This window comes from Plectropomus leopardus, chromosome 11 (genome assembly GCF_026936395.1).
Source record: "Plectropomus leopardus strain MGB_pleo_1.0 chromosome 11, ASM2693639v1, whole genome shotgun sequence".
Classification (NCBI taxonomy): domain Eukaryota; kingdom Metazoa; phylum Chordata; class Actinopteri; order Perciformes; family Serranidae; genus Plectropomus; species Plectropomus leopardus.
Window position 1 is genome coordinate 29,578,521 of NC_142186.1, and position 25,318 is coordinate 29,603,838.

General features: G+C 40.5%; 1 protein-coding gene across 1 annotated transcript in view; it reads left to right on the top strand.

The window, feature by feature from the left end:
• galnt1 (UDP-N-acetyl-alpha-D-galactosamine:polypeptide N-acetylgalactosaminyltransferase 1) overlaps window positions 1-24,526 on the top strand; it is a 66,908-nt gene extending 42,382 nt beyond the window's left edge. Inside the window, exons 5-14 of the mRNA XM_042489870.2 lie at window positions 7,636-7,802; window positions 8,556-8,683; window positions 8,805-8,884; window positions 10,321-10,491; window positions 15,877-15,994; window positions 16,717-16,897; window positions 19,267-19,406; window positions 19,654-19,752; window positions 20,967-21,101; window positions 22,256-24,526. Coding sequence (XP_042345804.2) covers window positions 7,636-7,802; window positions 8,556-8,683; window positions 8,805-8,884; window positions 10,321-10,491; window positions 15,877-15,994; window positions 16,717-16,897; window positions 19,267-19,406; window positions 19,654-19,752; window positions 20,967-21,101; window positions 22,256-22,402 — 1,366 coding nt within the window. The 3' untranslated portion in view covers window positions 22,403-24,526. The remainder of the gene's footprint in view (window positions 1-7,635; window positions 7,803-8,555; window positions 8,684-8,804; window positions 8,885-10,320; window positions 10,492-15,876; window positions 15,995-16,716; window positions 16,898-19,266; window positions 19,407-19,653; window positions 19,753-20,966; window positions 21,102-22,255) is intronic.
• The last annotated feature ends 792 nt before the right edge of the window (window positions 24,527-25,318 follow it).

Here is a 25,318-nt window from a genome sequence, read left to right on the forward strand (position 1 = left end):
GGTTAAGCTGAGTCCCAATGCAGCAGTATAGGGTTAAGTCCAGCCTGGGCCCTCTGCTGCATGTCATCCTCGCTTTCTCCTACCTTTCCTGTGTGTTTTCTCTCTGTCAAATAAAGCAGAAATGCCAAAAATATATATAAAAAAATATTTCAAACAAATAAATAATTAAAGGCAACCTTACTGTAAATGTAATAGGCAGTTTCACATTCACTAAGTAAATAAACGAGTTTGCCAATAATACATGAATACGTAAAAATACATGAACAAATTAATAAATAAACATCATGAATAATAGTAAATAATAAATGAAATTAATAAATTACGAAAAACTACTGCCTGCAAGTTTCATTCCAGACAAAAAATAATAATTTCAAGTTTGTGTATAATAAGTCAGTATTAATAACAAAAATACAGTTTTAAAGACGAATCTGACTTCACAATGAAAGTAGACTACATCAGTGTCACTGAGAAACTTGCTGTTTCCGATTTCACTTGAAATGATAACAGACCACTTCAGTGTCACTCAGACAACATCAGGAAATTCTGATGTTAGAAAAATACCCTTAAATGCTATATGAGCTGTCTTTCCTTTTAAATTCAGATTAGTTTAGTAGTTATCACACTGATATTACCATAGGCATAAAAGGACTAAAATCAGAAAATATGGAGATATATATCATATATTACAGTGTAACCTAAAAATATCCCTCACTGTCGTCTTTACTTTTATTTGAAATTTTACTGAAACAAGCAGGTGTTGCTTAGAGACAAAACGTAAAAAGAGATTTTTTTTTATATATTTTTTTTAACAATTACTTATCAGAACCCCAACTACAAACCTCATTCAGTCCAACCCTATCCCATCCCATAAACCTCAAATGGCCAGTAGAATCCCAAAGCAGCAGAAATGCACAGCAAAAATAGGAAAACAACAGAAAGCCAAACAAAATATAATAATCCCAGATAGAACATTAGTAAAGATAGTGCCTAGGAACAAGAATAACCAGAAACAAGAATAAAATATTATTTTTACAGTAAATAAATAACATAAAAGATAAGCATAAAGTCAAAAGAAAAATTTAAAAAAGAAAGAGAAAGGGTAGTCGCTGATGTCCAGGGTATCAGGCCCGACCATCAAAGACCCAAGGGAGAAGGGCTAGTAGCTGTCTTTCATAATAAATACAAAAAATGAGAAATGCATCACACTAAGGAGGTTATTTTTGCTTCAGTAATATTAGGTTATATGAGCAATTCACAAGTCCTTCTTTTCTAAATGAGGAGTTGAGTGTTACTTAAGAGTCTGTCAGTGCCAGTGGCTGCTGCAGGTTGTTCAGTCGTCAGGCAGGCAGAGGGAGGCAGTCAGGTGTGCATCCGAGCAGCAGCCGGGAAGATATGTCAAGGTTAGTTCAAGCAGGTGGAAACCAGCTCGGCCTCCCATCCCCCCTCTGCCCCTTTCTGCGCGTCAGCAGAGGAACATGCATAGATCAGTAATGAAGGTTTTCGGAGCAAAAGACAGAAAGACTGACTGACAGACGCAAGACTGACAGGCAGGGGCACATGCACACTAGACAGGCGGGAAAGAAAGAGGACATTGATCCGTGAAATGGGTTTTAGTCTTTGAGCGAGAGTTGATTACTAGGTGTGTTTTCACTCAGCCTTCTCTCCGTCTATCTGCTTTTCCAATTAGGAGATAAGACAGAGTCAATATCGAGCAAGGCAACGCATCCGTGTGTGTAGGCATCCGTACGTTTGTGTTTGTTTGTGAGTACGTGGATCGGTAGGTTTAAGGGGAACCTGTGAATGAATTCATCATTGCCAAGAAAGGTCCCCATTAGCTGAAACTTTGAAGTGGAAACTCAGTGAGGGTTTATTTTCATTATTGTTAGCAGTCGTTGAATGCAAAAAAAATAAACAGGATAGGACAGGACATTACAGTCAAGCCTGTGTGTGTTTTGTGTGTGTACATGTGGTTTGGTGGATCTACTGTTATGAAAACACTTTACATGACCGCACCTTTCAAACACCTTGACATTTTCTGCTTTTTTAGATCCTAAATGCAACATTTCTTTGAGAGTTCATATAGAGATATATGCAAGGTTCCTACAGTCATGAAAAGCCTGGAAAAGTCATGCAATTTCCAGGCCTGGAAAAGTTTTCATCCCAGCAAAGGTCCGAACCTCATACCTAAAATCAGTATCAGGATTAACTGAACATTTTACTTTGATTACGATCAAAGAACAATTACTTTGCTTTTTGCTTCTTCTTTTTTTTGTGGTTTGTTTTTTGCCCTCATAGTTCACTAACAGAGTTTAATTTGACCATGGTGTGTTTCGAGTGTAATAAACATATGATTTATTATTATTTAATAAACTTTCCAGCATTATTTAAAAATTAAAAGCTCAATCTTAAACAAACTTAAGGTAAATTTAAGCACATTGTGCTGATAATAGGCCAACCTCTCCTGACTGTAGGACTTGAACTTCTGTGAAACGTCTGTGCTATTAAACATTTTATTCAGGAATAAAAAAAAAACTTTTGAGAAGGCCTACTTCTCCTGTAGCTGCCCACAGCTTGCATTATTCCTATTATCATTGGCTGTTCCTGTCGTCTGTCAAAACATGGCTGGAATGTGTTTTATCGCCATTCTATCAACGACGTCTCATATTTCAATCAAGGGAGTTATTTCTCCATTGATATCGTTATCGTTTTATCACCCAGCCCTACCTTAAAGTCACTGAAAATTCATGGAAATTCATTGGTAAAAACGTATATGAACCCCTGTATATGTATGTGTGCATGTTGCAAGAGTGATGCAGTTTAATCAGAACCATTCTGCCCGCCCTTTCTGACTATCCCCACAATCCACCGGCTGGAGAAACAGCCTGTAACTCATTACCCTGCTTTACTGTTGCCAAACATTGCTACGGCAACTGCAACTCACAACCACTCCTCAGTTTTTAGAATCCACATCATGCGACATGATGCCATCATGTGTCAACACGTGTTGTTTTGGTTGACACACAGGGTTTTTTTTCTCATCAGCTGCACAGCGACAGTCCTGTCTGTAAAGTGGAAAGTCTTAGTTGTTCTGTTTGTGTTTGTGAGAACAGAGAGAAGAAATAATGAACTGACAAAAGTTAAAAAACTCCAAGGGTGTGTGTTTTTACGGTGAATCATCTCGTACGATCGTTAACCTCCCTTCCTCGCAGAGTATGAGCACACACACACACACACACACACACACACACACACACACACACACACACACACACACACACACACACACACACACACACACACACACACACAACAGCCTGAGAATAAATGTTATTTAACGTGCTCCAGAGGCAGCTGCAGGATGTAGGATATTCTTGACCTCCTCTCCTCCGTCGCTGCTACATTCCTTCTGTCAGAATCAGCTGCGGCAGAAAGAGGAAGCAGTCCAGCACGCTGATGATCGTAAGGAAGGAGGGAGCTGTGATGAGAGATCATTTTCCTTTTGGCTATTGTGTGATGAAGGAAGTCACAAGCTAGTTTCAGTTTTGTCATGGATAGATGAGATCCTTTGAGTGTCTTTTGACAAAAACAGATAGCTCGCAGGCTGGTATTATGGCAGACTGCAGTGTGTTTTGACCTACAGAGATGTGCCTTTGTCCCCTGTGAATGTTAAGAACCACTGAAATGAAAAATACATTTTCCCTGTTTTAATCCTGTTTTTCTGCGTTAAGCGATCATTTTCTCTTGTTATATGCCAGCTATCAAAAATAATTTTTATCTGTCTTTTCTCCTCCTGTAAAATGGTTTGGGAGACCAGATAGCCAGACTGGTCATACAGTATTAAATCACACTTCAACGTTTTGTGGGTTGAAGGAGCTAACAGAGCAATAATGATAAAGATGTTTTTGTGAATATCTTTGGGGAAAACCATTGTTTTTATTTCCAAACCACTGTGGCTGAGGTTTCAGGGCTGCCCCCTGAAAGTGGATAAGTCCGTCCGTGCGCAGGGTGTACTTCTGCGACATTTGGGTCCCTTGATTTTGCTGCAGAGTGAGCACTTCCTGCTGTCATGCTGCTCTCTGGTACAGGCAGCTGCAGACCCAGACCCATTTTAAGTCTGAGTGAGACAGAGGCAGCTTCCCAGAGGAGTAGAGGCTTTGCACGATCAACTTCAAGATTCGTCGTCTTCTGCCTTTTGCTTAGAATTAGCAAATTACAATACAGCTCACAGTAACATAACATGCCACTGTCTAAGGGTGTTTTTATATAGTGTTGGCAAAAGACATCACTTATTTTTGATCAGTCATTAGTGTAATTAGCATGCTTTACAAGGTACAAGGTTGATTCATTAGTGTTTTTTTAAAATATTGTTTAAAAAATGAAATTAAGATTTGTCTTTGAGCCTGCCACATCTTCAGGAGTTGAAGGAGGAGTTTAGGAGTCTCAGCCTGGTGGATGAAGCTGCTCTATGGCGGTACAGCAGCAGATACTTCTGTAGCAAGCTAACTTGGGCTAAGTCAACATGTTTTCCATAGTACTTATATACATACTTATATATATAGTACTTATAGTACAGTAGTTGCGTATCATGCGAAACTCTTTGAAGGATTTGATTGCAGTTGCTCTTATAACTATACACCGTGCAGATATTATGTTTCACTGGGAAATACATCAAAGTAAAGAAACCGAAGATGCTCTAACTTGTGTTTCACAGGGATTTTGAAGATATACTTTTCATGATTGTCTGTTACAGTTGTAAACACTCTTTTGAAAGTAAAAGCCAAGTCCAGATTCACACCGGTTTAGCATTTCATCTCACTATTTTTGTGTTTTTTGGGCCGCTGTGGGCGCTCTTGGATGCGTGCTGCATATGGTCTGGCACCTCATCACTGCCTTTATATAAAGCCCAACCTCACCTGAGCACTGTGGAGGTACACACTTAGAAACATCCCGAACATAGAAAATAAGAAGAGAACAATAAAACACAGGCAGATGGCAGAGTCTCTGCAGAAAAATATGCCACAAACTTTTAGTGGGTCATAAGTGATGACTGAGAGGGATTTCTTCTGTATTGGTCTATACTTTGTTTTTGGGAAATCCTGTATAATAGCTCTTCAACCTGTCTTCCAACAAAACTGATGTGTGCTAATGTTTTGGGGGGGGTTTGTAGTTGGAGAGTAACGTTTAACATTCATTTGGAATTGGATGAATCCATATTTTCTACCATCTGTTGTGCGAATCAGTCCATCTGCAATCAGTGTATTAGTGTCATGAATAGAGCTTTCAAAGCTGTTTCCCAGAAAATTAATTGTTAATTTTGGTCAGCGAGATGATTATGAAAGATGTTTATGCTTAAAAAAAAGATATTATGTGGTTAAACTCCATAAAGCCATGGTAAAACGGTGTCCTAATGGCACGTGGTTACTTCGAGATGTCTTTTATACATGTTGCAGTGCAGCGCGTGTGAATGTGTGTTGTGTGCATCTACTGCAGTCTGCATAACACTGAAATAAAACCACTTAAAATGTCATCAGTCACTGTCGAAGGAACCCGCAAATTGAAATATTGTCTTTCTTGCAACCTCAAAACTGATTTTGTTGGCCAAAGTAATAAAAGTGTTTATAAGCTGCAATATGGATACAATCTTCTGTATATGATGTGCCATAAAAGTGATAAATAGAATAACATATAGCAGTGGATTTTCTGGAAATCCACTTGAGAATCCTTTTTATAGATAAAATAGCCAGTTGGGAATGTGTGCTGCATTACCACCAAACAGTGACAGAATTTAAGTATAAAAAAAATTAAAAAATACAACAGCTGTAAAGAAAGATTCACTGTGTTGGACGTGCTACTTCTAGCACGTTTTAAACAACTGCAAGCAGATTTTTATACTAAAAATAAAACAAACCTAATCATTGGCTGCCTGTGAGATCTCTTTAATCCATAATTCATGTTTTGGAAAGTGCTCAGGTGTAATTAAAACAACACAAACGTTGTACTTATTGGCCTAAACAATACAAATCCACCAGTATGATCGTTCATATTTTTCTTAAGGCAGAAGTTTTCAACCTTTTTCATGTCAAGAACCCCTCACTTGATACCCATTAGGACAGGGACTCCCATTTGATAAGATTTTGTGTCAGGGACCTCCATCTTAACAGATTTTGGTCGTTATGTCATAGGCTTATGCTGATAACATTAGCATGTTGTATTTGTGGAAAGAATAGGTCCAGCAAAAGACAATAATTTTTTATAAGCGAACCATGTTAGTTAAAATGGAGCCGAATTTTATACCCGTGTTTAATATTGTCGCTATTAAGCCATGATCTGTGTGTGTTTTTGGTGTGTTTTAAGTAAAGCTTTACAGCACTTCACGGAAATTGAACACAGTGGCATGAAAATCCCAGTGTTTTGGAGGTGTAGTTGCAGAGCAATGCAGACGCACTGTACACAAGTGTAAATGCTCACAAAGGCGTCGACACCTTCGTAGGCTCTGCATATGGCCAACACGCAACTAGAAATCAGCCTTTACTCACATCAGGCTCATTACTGATTGAGAACCACTGTCTAAGGGAATACTGTGAGGAACTATTTAAATAAGTCCCAGACACTATCATCCATCTTCTCTTGTCTCCACTCACGCCTGCTCTGCTCTGTTAGACGTTTACATCCCTCAGTGTCTCTCAATAAGAGAGTTTGATGTGTATGTGCTCCACTCTGCTATGATAATGACTCACACGCTAATTAGCATCACTAATCAACTGTCATCATGCTGACCCACTATTTCTGCATGTCTGTCTTCCTCAGTCTAAATTTGGGGATATACGCTCGGCTGCTCGCTCATTATTCACCCTCAGTTTTCAGTGTTTGAAGTCGATTAAAAATATGATTTTTCACGAGGCCATAAACAATGATCTGATTAACGCAGTGATTCCATGACTGACTAATGCGGTTTAGCGGATGTTTAATAAGTCCCAGCTATTTCCCTCTTGTTCAGCTCTCTCTCTCTTTCTCTCGTAGACTCCCTTTGGCTGCAGCTCTCTGTAGCAGTCTCTTACAATCAGACAGAGGCTGGATTGTGATGTCTCTACTAGAGTGTTTTTCTCTTCTCTCGCCCTGTCTCTGTCAGTTCAGTTTTGTCTGTGTTCAAAGCATACAACTTCCCTCGTTTCACATGTGGTTGTCTTTCCGTCACCACGTCTGTGTTGGTTTTCGACGCAATTCTCACACTTCCTCTTGTTGTACCGTGTATGTGTGTTGTCAGTTCAGTGCTGTCACTATATTCACACAGCGCTAAACGAGACGAATAATCAGTGAAAACAATCGTATACTTCTGCCTATTTTCTTTCTTTGTAATGCTTCTAATGGCATTAACGTACGTGAACAAAAACAACCAATCAGAGCTGAGGAGTCTCTAACAGCTGTCAGTCACTGCTGTTGAACTGCAGTCAAACTGACAAACTCGGCAGCGCTGATCAAATATAGATTAAGATTCTGTGACTGCGTTGCCTATTTCTTGCTTCTAATGTTTTCAGAAACATATTTTAGTGTACTGTGTCTTTCTATCATTCCACATTGAAAGCATTTTTTGTCGTTTAAAGATTTAATTCTGATTGTTTTGTTTCCTCTTTGCAGGTGCAAAAACAAGTTATATCCTGATAATCTTCCTCGTACCAGCGTGGTGATTGTATTTCACAATGAGGCGTGGAGCACTCTGCTGCGGACCGTCCACTCTGTCATTGACCGCTCTCCACACACGCTGCTGGAGGAGATTGTCCTGGTAGACGATGCAAGCGAGAGAGGTACACACACACACACACACACACACACACACACACACACTGCAGATAATTCCTTCAGTGCCGGTGCCTCTTGTTTGAGGCTTAGCCTATTTTTTTTTTTTTTAGAGCTACTGTATGATTTTGCCCAGTTTGTGTGTGTGCGTGTGCGCGTGTGCGCGTGTGCGTGTGTGCGTGTGTGTGTGTTTGTGGCTATGTTTGTGTGTGTGTTGGTGCCCAACTTCCAGTCAGCATATATGGCCTGTGTGTGCCACTCCACCCTGTGCAATGCTGCTAATCCCTGTTTGGGGGAGATTAGGTCTTTAATTCGCCAGCCGCAGGGATTACACTCTGTTATTACCCTCAATCCCCCCCCGTCCGCCACCACACAGCACCATTTCACCCTATGGGACCTCAGGTTGGATGGTGCAAATCAAAGGGTGTGTGTGTGTTTGTGTGTGTGTGTGTGTGTGTGTGTGTGTGTGTGTGTGTGTGTGTGTGTGTGTGTGTGTGTGTGTGTGTGTGTGTGTGTGTGTGTGTGTGTCGTTAGTGCAGGTAGGGGAGCTCTCTGCAGGTAGAAGGGATGTCAGCAGGCATGCGAAGGCGCATTCACACAAGCAAAAACACAAGCACACACCTCCCTTTGATCTCTGGAGGAATAGTCTGGAGGAGTGTCTTGTAATCCATCTTCTGCTCTGTGTGTTTTAGTCTGTCTTGTGTGCTTACGTGTTTGCTGCATTCTTTTATGGCATACGTATGTTTATTTGTGTGTTTAAGATTTCCTAAAGCGGCCGTTGGAGCAGTATGTCAGAAGGCTGGAAGTCCCTGTCAGAGTGGTGAGGATGGAGCAGCGGTCTGGACTTATTCGTGCTCGCCTCAAGGGAGCGTCCATCTCCACTGGCCAGGTGTGTATGCATGTCCGTGTGTGAACATGCACATACGTGACCCCTCCCCACCGTCTGACCTGTTCGCCATATGCTGTGTGCACTGTTGGGTTTGTCCAATGTTTTCTCTCCATGTTTCTAGGTCATTACCTTCCTGGATGCTCATTGTGAATGCACAACAGGGTGGCTGGAGCCTCTGCTCGCCCGCATCAAGCAAGACAAGTAGGACACACGCACAAACACATATAGACACACACACAAGACACACACACCTATGGCAGGCATAAAAAATCAATAAACTATTGTTGAGCCTGCAGGGGGTCTGCCCCTGTATTTATTTGATGCTTAATTACTTATTCGTTGTTTACTGCTTCCCGCAAGCAGATACACAAGGTTATGATGGGTGATGGCTGATTGGATGCCACAGCGTGGTGCATTGTTTAAAAGCATTTAGTTCTGGAAGTGCCACACCTCGCAGATGAGCACTTAGGGCTCATTTATGCTCTGTTTACATACAAAAATAGATCAGTGCTAAGGAAAATATCGTCATGTCATCAGTATCGGCAGATATTAGCTTTAAATGAAATATCTCCGTCTACCCCAAAATGAACATTTCTGCTGACATGACAGGCCAGTAAGATGAGGCTTTAGTTATGTGACATTAATTTGTTGAAATAGGTCAAAACTTCCCTGGTTTTGGTTGTTGTCAGGTTTGCTTTAGACAGCAGCATCCAGATCTGTAGTCTGCGAGACATATCGTGACATGTGGACAGAGAAGTCTTTATACTATATTACAGTTTCGTTCCATACTGCATTTTTAGTCGCATCTTGATCAGTGTAACCTACTCTTTCCACATGAAAGTAGCTAGCACTAGCTCCAAAAGTTGCGATAAGTTGCTAGTTGACATCATGCGCTCATTTTACATATTGGTAAAGTCATGTAGTGGTCATTTGAGTTAAAGGAAGCATTTCACAACTTCAGCGACTTAGATTTAATTTTAAAAATCCTCAACAAAAACATTGTAACATTAAAGCTTGAGGATTTTTTTTTTTGTACTTCCAACTGAGCCCTTCAATGTGACCAAAGAGAGTAACTACAACTGAGCTCCCACTGTGCAGCAAGCAGCGTCTCGTCTCCTCCTGCCTGCTCAACACCTGCTGACTGTCTGCGCAGTGCTGCTGGTGGGGCAGTAGAGAGGGGGATAGACTTGCCAATCTTGGCAGAGTAGCCAAAGACTGTGATTACGCTGAGCAGCGCGCATGGGAATGAATTACAATAATATAGATTTGGAATATTTTTTTCCCACAGCAAGTTAATACAATACAGTCTCTGGCTTTTGTTTGATATCTATTGTCAGCAATACAATGTTGTTGCCGCCGCACATTGAACGCCCCGCTGAACTGCCCTACTGCCCCCACAGTCTCTGGTGACACTGTTCTATTTTGCATCGTATCCGTAAACTTTCAGTAATGTGAGCAAATACGGACAAAATAAACACAGAGCATGAACAGAAGGCTCCGGCAGTGTCTGTATATGTGTCTAACTTTGAGCATAAATAAGTCATTAGTTGTGATTAATGACCACTCAAGGTTATGAATAAAAGGCTGATGAATATGTGTGTGTTTGTGTGTGTGTGGTGTGTCTGTGTTTGTTGCAGGAGAACGGTGGTGTGCCCCATCATCGATGTGATCAGCGATGACACGTTCGAGTACATGGCAGGGTCCGACATGACGTATGGGGGCTTCAACTGGAAGCTCAACTTCCGCTGGTACCCTGTACCCCAGAGAGAGATGGACCGCCGCAAAGGAGACCGCACTTTGCCTGTCAGGTGGGTGATGCAGCGGGACAATCTGGGTTAACTTTTTGATTTTACAGCTATTTATCTAATCCCAAACAGCTCCAGGCCTGCTGCTGATGTGCAGCTGACCCTTGGGTTTGGTCAAGTGAGAAGAGAATTTGCCCACAGGGACATGATTGAATCATTAGTAAAATACCACATGATCATAGACCCTAACTCCGTCAGTCAGCTGTTTGAAATAACTTACAGCCTGTGAGCTTTGCTGATAGGCATTCACAATCAATGTGAGCAGAGTAATCGTATGTCACCATTTAATTTCACACAGTTAATAATCATAAAATGTTCCCGAGGCAGAAATACTGAAAGAATATATTGAACTTTCCTGTGTAGCTGAAGCCGAGGTGTTTATGTAAGATTCTGTGCAGTTTTTTGTTGCTTGTATCATTTCTCATGGCTCAGGCCTTGGAACTAAAATCGAGAGCTTATTGCTGCCTGTCTATCATCTCTTCTTCCTGCTCTTGTTTCTAAGCACGCTTGACGCCGTTATTCAAGGTCACACACATAATATATCTTATGTAACACTCCATGTCCCTGTTTTCGCTTGTTTTTCACAGTTGTACGTGACAGTTTTTCCTAAGGGTGTCTTGTAACTGGCCTAAAAAACAAAAATGGGTTGTGCGGTCAGAGTAGGAAATTAGGAAGTACTTTAAACTAATGACATGATTTACATAAACCCTGTTCTGTCATGAAGTCGTTCCATATCAACGAGAAGATCTGAAAGCTAATACACATGAACAAGTTTTCAGAATCAAGCTTGTGTATTCAGTTAAGCGCCACTATAGTTCACATAGTGTGGAATTTGCTTGTGGGAAATGAGTAAAATGAGTCAGTAAAGAATAACACGATGTGATTTCAATCTCTCATGTGCGCATTTGGTGTTAAATAGCTGCTCATGCGTTACCATGGACTGTATAAAATAACAGACAAAAATCCTATGACGTCACCCATTGGTTTGTGGATTGCTGTTTCGGAGCCTCAGTTTTTGGTTAGATGCCTGAAATAAGGTCTGTGGTAAACACAAGCTGAAGAGACTTCCACGTTTTGTTCTACGACAGAAAAAACATCAGTAAACGTAGGTGGTGGTTGCTAACAAGCAGCTACAGATGCTACAGAACATCATCATGCTGAGCTGTGCCGTACACGGCTTTACAACCTTGTTGTTGCTGTGGCAACGTTAGGTCATGCGACCGTTGTGTAGTTAGTTTAAGTTTACCTAATGTTAGCTTTTTACCTCTGACGATTGCATTAAGGGTTCAAAACTCCTAAAAGTGGTGTTCATCTGTGAAGATTACCTTGCTGAACAAAACGTGTAAGTATCATAAACATTTGTTTGCCACAGAGCTTATTTTCTGCACTGATCCGGTGGGAAAATCCTGTAGGCTTTTTCACGAGGGAACCACGGTAAAACTAACATCCACGTCAGCCCACAGAACAATAATTCCTGGGGAACTTATTTTGCACGAGAGGCTGGAGCTGTGACGCCATGCAGACAGCCTGTCAGTTAAGCGGCTTTCTCTTAAATATATGTAACTTTAAGCCCTAATAAAATGTAAACGGGTGAGTTATATTTTAAAAAAATCAGCCCCCATTTAGTTGTCATGAACGTTGAAATTACTGTTTTTTTGTGCCAGTCTGCAAACATATTTATTTCTGCAGTAGAGTTGGGGCATTTTGACATAGGGGTCTATGGGTATTTGATCGCTTCTGGAGCCAGCCTCGATTGGCCATTCAAGGAACTGCAGTTTTTGGCATTTTTGTGTTGGCTTCATTTTTCAGCCCTACACATTATTGCTTGTGGGGTACAAATCAAAGTTGAGCTGGCCTTCCTTTTTTTAGCGCTACAATGATGCGCTGAAGCTTCAACCAAGGGTTGGGCGATAGATCAAATATACCTGATGCATCCTTGTTCCAAAATAAAAATACCAGTGGTTACACTTCGATTTATTTCATAACAACAAAACTTAATTTAAATTTATTTTAACATTATTTTATTAAACTTTATTATAAAAAATACTTAATTTAACTGAACTATATGACTGTAGCTACTTTATTTGACTTTTGTAATTGTAGTTCATTTAATAATTTTGTATTTTATTATTCTACAGTAGTTTAGAGGAGATTTCAGTGTCCACATATATATTGTGTATCACAATATAACCTAAAAATATTGCAATTTTATTTTAAGCCATTCTCAGCCCTAACTCAACCAATCATATGTTTGTTTCTTTCTGTGGTACTTTGTTATTTAGCTTACTCAGCTGTGTCTATGCTAATTGAGGTGCTTTGTTGCAAGTAACGCACATACACAAGCCCATGACGGCATCCCCACGTCAACAAGCGCCGCTTAAGCAACACTTCCAAGATAACTCAGCGATAACCTAGTGGGCCACGTTGTTGCTTTGTCACTGGTGGTGTGAATACAGCATGCGAGTTCTGCAACAGGCCGGCTGCACTCAGGTCACACTGAGGAGCCTCAGAGAGCGACGCTACAGGAGGAAACCCCAACAGCTGAACTGGTCATTATGGGCTCATCCAACTTGTAATTTACAGCAGTGTGCAAAAGTCTGAGGTCACTTGGAGAGTTTATTTTTACAGCTATTACACAGGAAAGAAAAAAGTATCCGAGGTCTAAAGGAGACTTTTGAAAATCCTCTAAACATATTAAATGAGCTTGTGTCAATTAGATGTTGTAATTCCTTCAGACCAAAAAGCTGAGAAAATTTACCACAGGATGACCTGGGTAAAAAAAAAAAAAAATTACCTTGGTAGTACAAAATACTGACCTGTATTCACAGTAGTTGTTTGTTTTTATTGTCAGTGTTTGTGTTTATTTCAATGTCACATAAAAAAAACAGTTTATTACTAAACCAAACTATAACCCTTTGTAAATGACACACACTCAGCGGTGAATTCACAGAAGGTTGACTTTTGTAGTCAATAAATCTGCAGAAATTAGACAAAAAGAAACTGTGTAGTTCTTGAAATACCCACAAAGGTTGAAATGAACCCCTGACGGCAGTGCCAAGCATATAGTGTCTCTGTGACCCTGTGCTATTTACACTTATTTAAATGAGGTTGTATGTATTTATGAGACACGTTATAGAGGTGTAAATCACCAGTTTAATCACGATACGATATTATATCAATTCTTGGGGCAAAATTACGATATTTGCAGATATTACAAAGTCAACCATGAAAAATTTCGATCGATTAGACGATACCATATGCCCATTAAACACAGCTTGTTACAGAAGAAACCCCTTTTTTTGGCTTTCAGCCATGAAACAAAAAATCACATAAATCTTATAATAATATTAATAATTGTAAGCAGTTATGTGTAGTAAAGTTTACTTTGAATTGACTTGCTGACATACATAAAACAGCACATGGAATAGATTAACCTTCAGGACTTCCTACTAGAAAGCCCTTTCTGAAAGAAATGTTTTCATTTGAACCCAAACCGTGATCTTTTTCCTACAACTTCAGGGCTAACTGGCTCAAAGCCCAGAAGGCAGACTTCTCTGAACAGCCATAAAACATGGATTAACAACACCATTATTTAACAAAAGTATAAAAATGTGGCTCAGTAATATCTGCCAAGGCTCATAGACAAAGTAATTGGGGTTTTTTTTGCGAGTCACACAGTAATAGCTGTAGCACTTTGTCCTACTGCCTTGCAGACTTTTCCTGGACTCATAGCCTAACAAAATATTTGTTATTTAAAATATATAAAATATTTGTTTTGTTTTATCATTTTGCATTATTTATAATTTTTCTAAGTTAATATTGGTTAAAGTCACTACATCTTCTGACCCAACAGCACCGTTGAATTTCAGCTTGCATACAAGTTTTTTCAGCTCAACATTTTTAAAACAGAGCAGCTAATGTTGCTTCAAGAAGTTAGCAGAGTGAGATGCCCGGTTGGGCAGGTTGTGTTGTTTATCTAATAACAGCAATTTTCACATACTGCATGTGCTCTGCCTGTTGACCCATATTCTCTCTGAAATCCAACATATTTCCACACTTCTGATTTATTCCAGAGTTAATAGTATTCTCATTGACTTTTTCTTGGCTGCTCGCCATTATCTACCAGCTGCTGTTTGACAGTTACATAGAATATCAAAACAGAAGCATATCCTAAAGATGAGGATATGGATCAGTGTTCTTACTTTACATCAGTTAAATTGCATTGCTGATCGTTGAAACAATATATTGATCCACATCAGTGCATCATTACACTGTTTATTCACTGTGTATTAGCATATTCAGAGAGCTGGTGGTAACTGAAGCCCTGTTATAAGCCGTGCTAAGTTTTGAGGAATGCATCTCTGCACCTTGTCTGTCAGGACCTTTAGTTTGTGGTCTAAAAATTTCAGGTATCTTTTTCTTTTTTTGTAGTTTTCTGTTTTTCTGCTACTATTTTGTTGGTGCAAAGGCAACATTTATACTTTGCCTGCATGAATAATTACAATAGGAAAGAAGAAAGGGCAAGTTGCACTGAGCTGCAAAAACCCGTGAGCTTATTTGTGCTGTTAAATCAGTTGCACAACATCACTCTTAACATGACCATAACCCTCAAGACAGGAAATATAGGGCTTGCACATTTTGCTATCAGCAGCCACAATCTATTCTTTGTGACCTCACCTGTTTAGATGAATATCTTTAATTACAAATTGTGAAGTACATCTTAAGGATTCCCACAATCTAGTTTTGCTTGTTTTACTGTGCTGTGTTTGAGTTTTTTAAATAGGGATTTAATTGTTAGAGAGCTGTTTCGGGAGCTTTGATGTGTTTGCAGTGAAAAGAAAAGCACACAAATGTATATTTTTAATATTGCTGTAATTCACCACTTTGTTCTTGTTTTGTTTTTGTTTTACAGTTATTGTCTGTAATTGTCAAACAACATCTGTGTTGTTCTCCAGCTAGTGTTTGTGTTGCTTATTATTTCCCTCTTGTAGCCAAACACTTCACCCTGCATGCTCTCAGGATATGTTTCATCTGTTTTTCTGTTTATAAGCAAGGTATTGTGTGTTGGAAAGTGAACTTGGATGTTAAATGAAAGCAAAAACAGGCAGTAAGGAAAATAAGCCTGATGTACAAAGGAGGAAACTGTTCCGTGAGGGGGAGAAATAAGCCCATTAAACACTGACACACAACAGAGAAGTGAGCAGAAAAACAGAAAATGAAAAAAACAACAACAGGAAAACAGCAAAGAACGGGGTGAAAGTGGCGAAACAGAAAACTCTGATGGGATCTGTAGATAATGTGTGACCTTTAGAAAGCAGGCCATCAGTGAATTAAGTGCCACTAACCCACCTCGCTGTTAATTTAACCTGCTGTCCTGTCTCTCTTCAGGACTCCCACCATGGCAGGCGGCTTGTTCTCCATAGACAGAGATTATTTCCAGGAGATCGGCACGTATGACGCAGGCATGGACATCTGGGGTGGAGAGAACCTGGAAATCTCTTTCAGAGTGAGTGAACACACCCGCAGCCAATTGACATGACCGTATTCTTCCATGCACTGGCCGTCATTCAGGAGTGTCTGCACATACTTGCACATTACACTTGTGAGTTTGACTTCTCTGACTTAAATGTTAACCCTTTGAAGCCTGAGCAAAGTGGTTAAATTTCCTTCAAAAACATGGGGAGAAGGCAACGAGCAACTTAACAAGACATGGCCCAAAAAAATAGCAAGAAAAATTTTTAAAAACTTAAAAGGAATTACCTGAAAATAAAACAGTGAAATAGAAAATATGAAATTATTATAATTTTAAATATAGTTTTTTGGAAAGTTTTTCCCTTTTTTCTAAAAAAAATATTGATCTATTTGTAGGTTTTTTTTATTGTCACCTTTTAGTAATTTCTTGCTATTTGTGGGACATTTCTTGCCAAGTTAATCATGCGTTTTTTTACCTGTGTTTTTTAAAGTAATCAAATCAATTTGATCATTTTTCAAAAGGTCAAACAGCTTGGAAAAGACATCTGAACACAGCATAAGACAACTGATGTGGATCCAGGTTTCAAAGGGTTATACTTGACTTATACTTTGTCAGGCGTCATCCTTACCGGCTGTCGCAACACAGGCAGGACCAAACTGCGTCATACTTCTCCCAGGAGAGGCCTCACAGTATGTCTATTCTCACAGTTTAAATGTAAATGTGTGTGCTGATGCCAAATCTGTTGTGCTCCACAGATTTGGCAATGCGGCGGGACTCTAGAGATTGTCACATGCTCTCATGTTGGACACGTGTTCAGAAAGGCAACACCCTACACGTTCCCTGGAGGAACGGGACAGATCATCAACAAAAACAACCGACGCCTGGCAGAAGTCTGGATGGATGAATTTAAAAACTTCTTCTATATCATCTCTCCTGGTGAGTCTGTGTGTGTGTGTGTGTGTGTGTGTGTGTGTGTGTGTGTGTGTGTGTGTGTGTGTGTGTGTGTGTGTGTGTGTGTGTGTGTGTGTGTGTGTGTGTTTGAGCTCGTGCAGGTATGGATGTATGTGCTCGTGTGTGGAGTTTAATCTCTGTGGCAACCAGGTGTGATCTATCCATTAACGCAGTGACAGTGTGATATTGCAGTGTTGGAGCAACAGAGCAGGATGGGGGGGCGGCGAGTAATTTCACGCTATGAAGCATCTATTGACTTGCACATACACACGCAATTGCACAAGCTGGCAGGAGAGACAATCGAGAGTCTAGCAGAAGTCCCTAAATAGAGAATAATTTTGGATGCGAAGCAACTCCTATAACTGCCTTGGGACTCACTAAAAAACACAATTAACCACGCTTTTGTGCTGGCTGCATCTTTTCCACAGGGGGAGCTGTTCTGTTTTCCTCAAGTGGCACCCTCCAAGGCTGAAAAATGAAGCCAATGCAGAAGTGCCTAAAAAAATGCAGTTCCTTAAATGTCCACTTGAGGCTGGCTCCAAAACAGAGTAAATCCTTATAGACCCCCATGTTAAAATGCCCAACTGTACAGCAGAAATAAACATGTTTACAGCCTGGTGCAAAAACGGTTTTGGTCTCTGTAGCTAATTTCAACACTATTGACAATTTTTGGGGAGTTATGATTCATCGCCTGTTTACATTTTACCAATGCCCAAAGTTACGCACATTCAAGGGCGGGGCTGCGTCCAACCTCTCGTCCAAATATGGTCACGAAAGCCCATTACATTACAGTCGACTCACAACAATCTGTACGCTGTAGCTGTTTGCCATTCCTGTTTTTTTTATTGTGGTACAGGATGATATCGTTGTGTCCGTCAGCACTCTCATGCAACTTCTGCAGTATAATCTAAGTCTCATTTATCCAGTCATATGCTCGGTACTCCCAAACAGACAGACCTTTCAAATGGAGAATTGAACTGAAAATGCAACTTATCTTTGCTCTCTTCAAAGCCAGACTCCACTGACAAAAAAAGCAGTTTTACCTCGCTGCACATGGTAGCTGCTGCCTCTGTTGGTAGTTTGTTTTTGTGTGACTTTGGTGAATCTGAACTAATAATTTAAAACATCCAAGTTACACAGTAACAAAAGCTAACCCTTACTGATTGAGACAGCAGTAGAGCAGCAGCTCCGGCTTTCAGTGAGGTAAAATTGCTGTTTCTGTCAGTGGAGTCTGGCTTTGAAGAAAGCATAGATGTGTTTCACTTTTAGTTAAGTTCCCCGTCTGAAAGGTCTGTCTATTAGGGAAGTACTGTGATAAATGAGACTTGGATTACTCTGTACAAGTTGTAAGAGTTTAACTACATATTTTGATATAGTTCTGCTATTATTAAACCCAGACCCTTTAGACTTTAATTCATCAGGTGGTCTGGTTTTGGATTCTTCATTTACTGTGGAGGCATGTAAGAAAAACAAAGTTTTCTTTACAAATTCAGTGTAACATGTCATGAGTAACCAATATACAAATGTCATTTAGGGGATGAAGTATTCCTTTAATGCTGCCCACAATGTCCTGATTGATTCTGTTAGTTTTCCACTTAGAGAAACGCAACACTACATGGTGTTGTGTCACTAAACCAAAATATTCAAAATGTGGTCTGCAGTTCAGAGGTGTGGATTAGGATAAACAAAACATTAAAGTGCCTGTTTCCTGCTGTCCCACGAGTCAGGAGAGCCGCTCAGTTATAGCTGCCTCAGTGGCTGGTTTGACCCGCACATCCCATAATAACGCGGAGCATGGCATTCCTCGTATTCATCAGAGTGGTTCTGACTGTTGAAGGAGTAAAAAGTAGGTACGTCGACGGGGTTAAATCAACACGCGCTTTCAGTTTTTAGAACATATTTAGGAAATGCATACATAATTACAGACAGCGGAGAAGTGGATTATCCCACAAGACTGGTTTGAAATGTTTGTTCTTCTTGAAACTAGGTCTTTTTTGGGGAATCTTGTGTAATACTCACAAATTCAAGCTGACTTCAGCTGCAAAGGAGCTCCACCTAGTCTGTCGAGGTTTTATATTTATGTGTCACTTCAACATTAGAGCTTTTTTTTCAGGTTTTTGACCATCGGACATGTGAGTCCTGCAGTTCAATGATACATGAATCTAATCTGAGTGCTTCAGATCAATGTGTGTCCTAATTCTGCGTTACCAGTGACGCACTTTAAATAATGCATACATGGAAAAATGGATTCAGCTGCCACTCAGCAAACACTGATGTGCATTAATGTAGTTTGGTGACATACTTGTTGACCTTCATGTTAATGTTTGCGTGTGTGTCTGTGTGTGTGTGTCCAGGTGTGACCAAAGTGGACTACGGTGACATCACGTCTCGCACTGCTCTTAGACAAAAGCTTCAATGTAAACCCTTCAGTTGGTACTTGGAGAACGTCTACCCTGACTCTCAGATCCCTCGACACTATTACTCGCTGGGAGAGGTATGCTTTCACTCACACTCACACACACACACACACACACACACACACACACAGTGACTATTTTATATACAAATTTTAGTTTCTTTTATTCGCTGTAGGACAGACAGACACAAATGCGTTGTGATTCACTGCCTTTAGGCTGAAGTCCAGGCAGACACAATGAATGTGTCTGTTTGAGTTAAAGGGTGTGGTTTTATGTTCAATTAATGATGTTGTTTCTTGTGTTTTCTGTGTGTATTCTGCTCAGATCCGTAACGTGGAGACTAATCAGTGCCTGGACAACATGGCCCGCAAGGAGAATGAGAAAGTTGGCATTTTCAACTGCCACGGCATGGGAGGCAACCAGGTATCTGAGGAAGGGAGAAAAAAACAACTCAAAGAAACAAATACTGGCACAAAGCAATTATTAACTGTAAATAGTAATCACTTTTTCAAGATTATTTTGTGTCAGTGCATTTCCAGCTATGCAGCAGGTAAAGGTGAGGAACAATTAATCAGTCGGTCAGTAAAATGTTATTTATGTAGCACCTTTCAGTCAAATCGAATGCAGTTCAAAGTGCTTTAAAGTTCAAAGAAACAAAAAACAAGAACCACAAAGTATAAACTTTAAAATTGTGATAGAAAGACACTACATAAAAGCCAGACTAAAAAGAAAGACTTTTAGTTTGTTTGAAAGTAAATAAAAGCAGCATTTCCAGCTTCTCTCAGATCCTCCCGCAGACTGTTCCAGCATTTGAAGGCGTAAAAGCTAAAAGCAGAATCACCAAGTGTTTAGTTCTTCTCTGAGGAACAGCTATAAAAGAAAAGTTAGAGGATCTGAAGGGGCCTTCCTGGTTCATAAACTGAAAACATCTCTTAGATGTAGTCTGGTGCAAGGCCATGTAGTGCCTTATAAACTAATAAAAGATTTTTAAAATCAGTGTGAAAACTAACAGGCAGCCAGTGTAAAGTTTTTTAAACAGGTGTAATGTGTGCTCTCCTGCTCTCAGTCATGACTCATGCTGCAGAATTCTGAATTGGTTGCAGCTGATTAATTTTATTCTTTGGTCGACCAGAAAGGAGAGTGTTGCAGTAGTTTAGCCCTATAGTTTTAAAAGCGTGCATTAGTTTCTCCGTGTTGCTCAGAGAGAGAAATGGCCTGACTTTAGAAATATTTCTAAAATGATAAAATTCTGTTTTTGTGATATAGCACATATGTGTTGACCCCGTGGTCACCTCTCTGGACGGGAGAAACAAGTGCAGGAGGTTGAGCGGTACTAACTAGATAGCTGGGCTCTTTGCATGGCACTGAGTCTGGAACCGAAGTCCTGCAGAGGAGTCCAGGGTGAGACGTGCCGGGCGGGTATGGGGACAGACTCTGAACCGCGTCAGTGTACAGACACAAACAGTCCGTGCCTTCCTCTCATCGGAGAACTTCGACGCAGGGGCGGCTCAACCCTTAGAGACAGGCACAGGGGCAGTAAACCCTGTCAGCCACAGTGATGTTACTGGCAGTCTTAATGGAAGAGAAGAAAGATGGAAAGTGTTTTAAAACCTAAAATCTGTTTGTGTGATGTGCAGGTTTTCTCCTACACGGCCAACAAGGAGATCAGGACGGACGACTTGTGTCTAGACGTGTCCAAACTAAACGGACCGGTCATGATGCTTAAGTGCCATCACCTCAAAGGCAACCAGCTCTGGGAGTACGACCCTGTGGTGAGTAGAAGAGATGATGAAAATGTACATGTAAGGGTTAATAAGGGGACATGATAAAGGCAACACAGAAGGCTCTCATGCAGGTCTTGAAAAGTGCAGAAAATTTTACCTATTTTGTCCTTGCATAAATATAACAAAATTAGGTTGCTATCCTTTGCGGTGCAAAGAGCAGGAAAAAAAGCATACTTACAAAAAAAGGTAAATGAAATATGACAAAGAAAAAGGAAACAAAAACAAGACAAATTAAGTTGTTCTTAACACCAGAAAAGCTTTGAAGGTTATATATTCCAGAGGATCATCATTCTGTATTTTTTTACAGTTTAAAAAATAGTTCACACTAAACAACCAAATAGAAAAGGAAGAGAAAAACTGAAAAACACACAAAAATGTGATTTATAATGCACCATTTCTTTTTGTTTCTTAATAATAATAATAACAACAATAACAATAACAACAATCATAATAATAGTCTTTATTTATATAGCACTTTTCAAGCTTAAGCAGAAAGTGAAAAAGATTTACAGAACAAAAATTAAATATCAGAAGCCCATGTCGCCCCCATGACATAACCAAAATAAAGAACATTAGAGCAAAAATATGAAACAGCACTGCATGCATGAACATATGGGGGTTCAAGTACAAAATGCAATTTCATAAATAAATAAAATGTAGATAAGAGAATTAAGATTAAAAGAAATAACCACATGTATAATATATTTTCTTAATAAATATAAAAAGAGAACATAGATTAATTCCCAGATCTTTTTAAAACAAGTAAAAAATAGTGAAATAAAATAGTGAAACCAGCATATTCCCAGCACACATACAGAATGACACATTTAAGACCAGCTGTCATGTATGTTGGTGAGATATTTATTGTTCTCAGTTTTAGGGTGATAAATGTCAGTTGAGAAATTCAAATTCAACACAGCCACAGCGTACCTCACACTGAGAGCCAAAACTAAACCTCAAAATGACGTCTCAACAAAACCCATAGAATTTTGAAACAGGAAAATAAAAGGATCCCTGTGCACAGATACATTATGAATATGTATTTATTTACATGCTGTTGTGAATTCAGATTAGCCCGTCAAGAGTCTGATTTTCCTGCCCTCACACACACACTCTGTGTGTGTGTGTCTCTCGCTGTGCAGAAGCTGACCCTGGTCCACGTCAACAGCAACCAGTGCCTGGACAAGGCCAGCGAGGAGGACAGCCAGGTGCCCAGCGTCAAAGACTGCACACACACACGCTCCCAACAGTGGCTACTCCGCAACGTCACACTACCCGAAGTCTTCTGACCACACTCCGCACACTCACAAACGCACACACTCACACACACAGCGGCCCAGAGTAAGCAATCAGGGGAACAGACGTGTTTTTCAAAATTGGGCACAAGGAATGGAAAGACTTCCCACGAGGGGATTCGGGAAGAGCGGAGGACAGATCGGACGGTACTACCTCTGCCGGAGATCAGAGGGAGGAGTGTGTTTGACCCTCCTCGCAATGAGAAAAGAGGAAAGACTCCCTCTAGGAGACGGTGGCTGTTGTTTTACGTTTGTTTGTTGTTTTTTTAAAAAAAGAGATTTTAACCGCAGAGAGTGACTCGCTCGCTGGGCGCAAAGACTGACCGGTGGAGTCGAGGTTTGCACTCACAGCTTCCCCGGACGAAGCAGTCCACCCCTCAACTCATCACTTAACGTTTACTGACTGCCTCTTATGAGAGTGTGTGCACTTACATGTTCGTGTGTGTGTGTGTGTGTGTGTGTGTGTGTGTGTGTGTGAGAGAGAGAGAGACAGAGAGAGAGAGACTGGGTGTGTGTACTCAGAGATGAATGTATGCTTTGAGACGGGGGCTGAATTACATGTTGATTTCTCCTTTTTTTATTTAATTTTGTAACAGATTTTGAACATGTACTCCTATGAAGAAGGGTGCATGTGTAAGTGTGTGTGAGTGGGACTGTCGTGTGGTTGTGTGTGGTTGTGTGTGTGTGTGTCAGAGCCCCTCCTACAGTCTTGCAGCAGTGTATGTCTCCCTCTGGTGTTCCTCCTCGACATTTCATCCTGCAGACTGAAGCCTCCTTGTAGAGGAATTTCCAAGGGACCGCACATAAAAAATATTAAAAAAAAAACAAAGATGAGCGAACGCGAGGACCTGACGTCTGCCATCCGCAGAGATCTAGAGATAGAGAAATATGATGTTTGTGATATCTTGAGATTTCTATGTCGAGTTTTTACATGGCTTTGTCTGTTTCTACAGTCCTGTGAGAGTGCCACAGAGCAGTAACCCTAGTCTGTCTGTCCGTCTCTGTCGTCTTTAAAGATGTTTAACATAGAGCTTACACACTCACACACACACAGAGGACTCTGCATATTTAACTGATGTTCACTGCCTCATGTAGTGTTAAACTATCGGGAACTCTCCCAGAGAGCACTACATAGAAACACACACATATACATATAGGAAAAAGGCCACACCGGTCTCATACTTTAATCCATTTTGTCATATCTTCTCAATGACCTCTTAAAAAATACACTCCAAGGGCTTCTTTCCTGCAGTGGAGTGTGTGGCTGGACGGTGTGTGTATGTGTGTGTGTGTGTGTGTGCGAGCGTGTGTCTTCAGTACTAATCCCCAGTCCGTCAGCTCCCTGTTTACTAGGACAAAACAGCTCTCTGATTCCTCGCTGTTGGACAAACAGAGCCCGTAGCGTAGACTGACGTCAGATCAGCGTATCCCTGCGTTTGTTGTACAAAAGAGCAAAAAGCTGCTTTTATTTTCTAAAGAGAGCCGAGTCTCTGCACTCTCCCGAGGACATATCTACGGCTGGAAAAGGAAGCGGTTGTTGAAATATCAAAGAGACGTCGCTGAGGTGTTGAGAGACTTAATCAGGGACAGAATAATAATTGTAGAGAGCCGGAGGGAGTGAAGAGTTGAACTGTGGATTACAAAGAGCACGGCAGACATATCTTAATCCATAACTACATATCTCACTGTGCAAGCTCACCTGCAGTATTTCACTATTCATATCTCAGTGAGACAGGCGGTTAGTGTTTCATTTTCAACCATCATGCTTTCTTTATTCTTGTTTTTTGTATCACTCCTGCGAGTCAGAGCAGGAGATTTCATAAAGGTTTTAACCATTTGGGCTTCCTCCAGTGGAGGAGGGGTTTACACGTAGGACACTGGTTCATCTTTGTTGTGGACGCGATAGTGAGAGGAGGCCGTCGACTGATTTCATGACTGAGCGAGTGACTGTTGGGAACATGTGAACGCTTTTTTGATTGTGAGACAGAGGGAGATTGTTCAGATTTTTGGGGGTGAAGGGAGCGGGGGGGTGGGATTGAAGTTAACTGACATGTCCAGATTTCCACACTGAGCTGATCCAAATGTAGAAAATAAAGGTGAAAAAAGTTTACAGAACAAGACGAGGAAAGTATTGATTTCTGCCTCTTTTTGTCTGCACACACACTCACAAAACACACACTTTCCCTCCAGTAACAGTTCGCAAACATTTAAGGTAAAGGGACAGTTCACCCCAAAATTAAAAATGCGTATTTTTCCTCGTACGTGTGGTGCTGTTAATCAGTCTACATTGTTTTGGTGCGAGCGTTGGAGATATCGGCTGTAGAGATGTCTGCCTTCTCTTCAATGTAATGGAGTTAGATGACACTCGGCTCAAAGCACCAAGAAATGCATTTGAAAAGCTCATCAGCAATGTGTCTTTCCAGAAATCATGACCCGGTTACTAAAGATAATCCACAGACCTTTAGATGAATAGTTTATATGTCTAAACTATTTTTTTTTTCTGCTAAAATTTACCAGTATACACCCACCAACTGTATCACGGTGCATCTACTCACGTATGAGCGGAAACAATGATCTCAAGTAACCGGGTCATAATTTCTAGAAAGAGAAATTCCTGTTGTGTTTTGGGTTTTTTTGGTTCTTTGAGAAAGCAAGCCAAGTGTCATCTCCTTCCATTATATTGGAGAGGTGGCAGACATCTATGGCTGATACCTCCAACACTCTGCAGCTCAAACTGAGACAATCTGGACTCATTAAAGGACCAAAGGTAAGAGGAAAAATAAGCGTTTTTGATTTTGGGTTGAAGTGTCCCTTAAAGCTTTTCTTGTAAACAATCAAAGGTGTTTACATTCGGTGTTTCTCACCAAAGGCGTGTGCGCATCTGTGTGTGACAAGTGTCTTATTAATCTC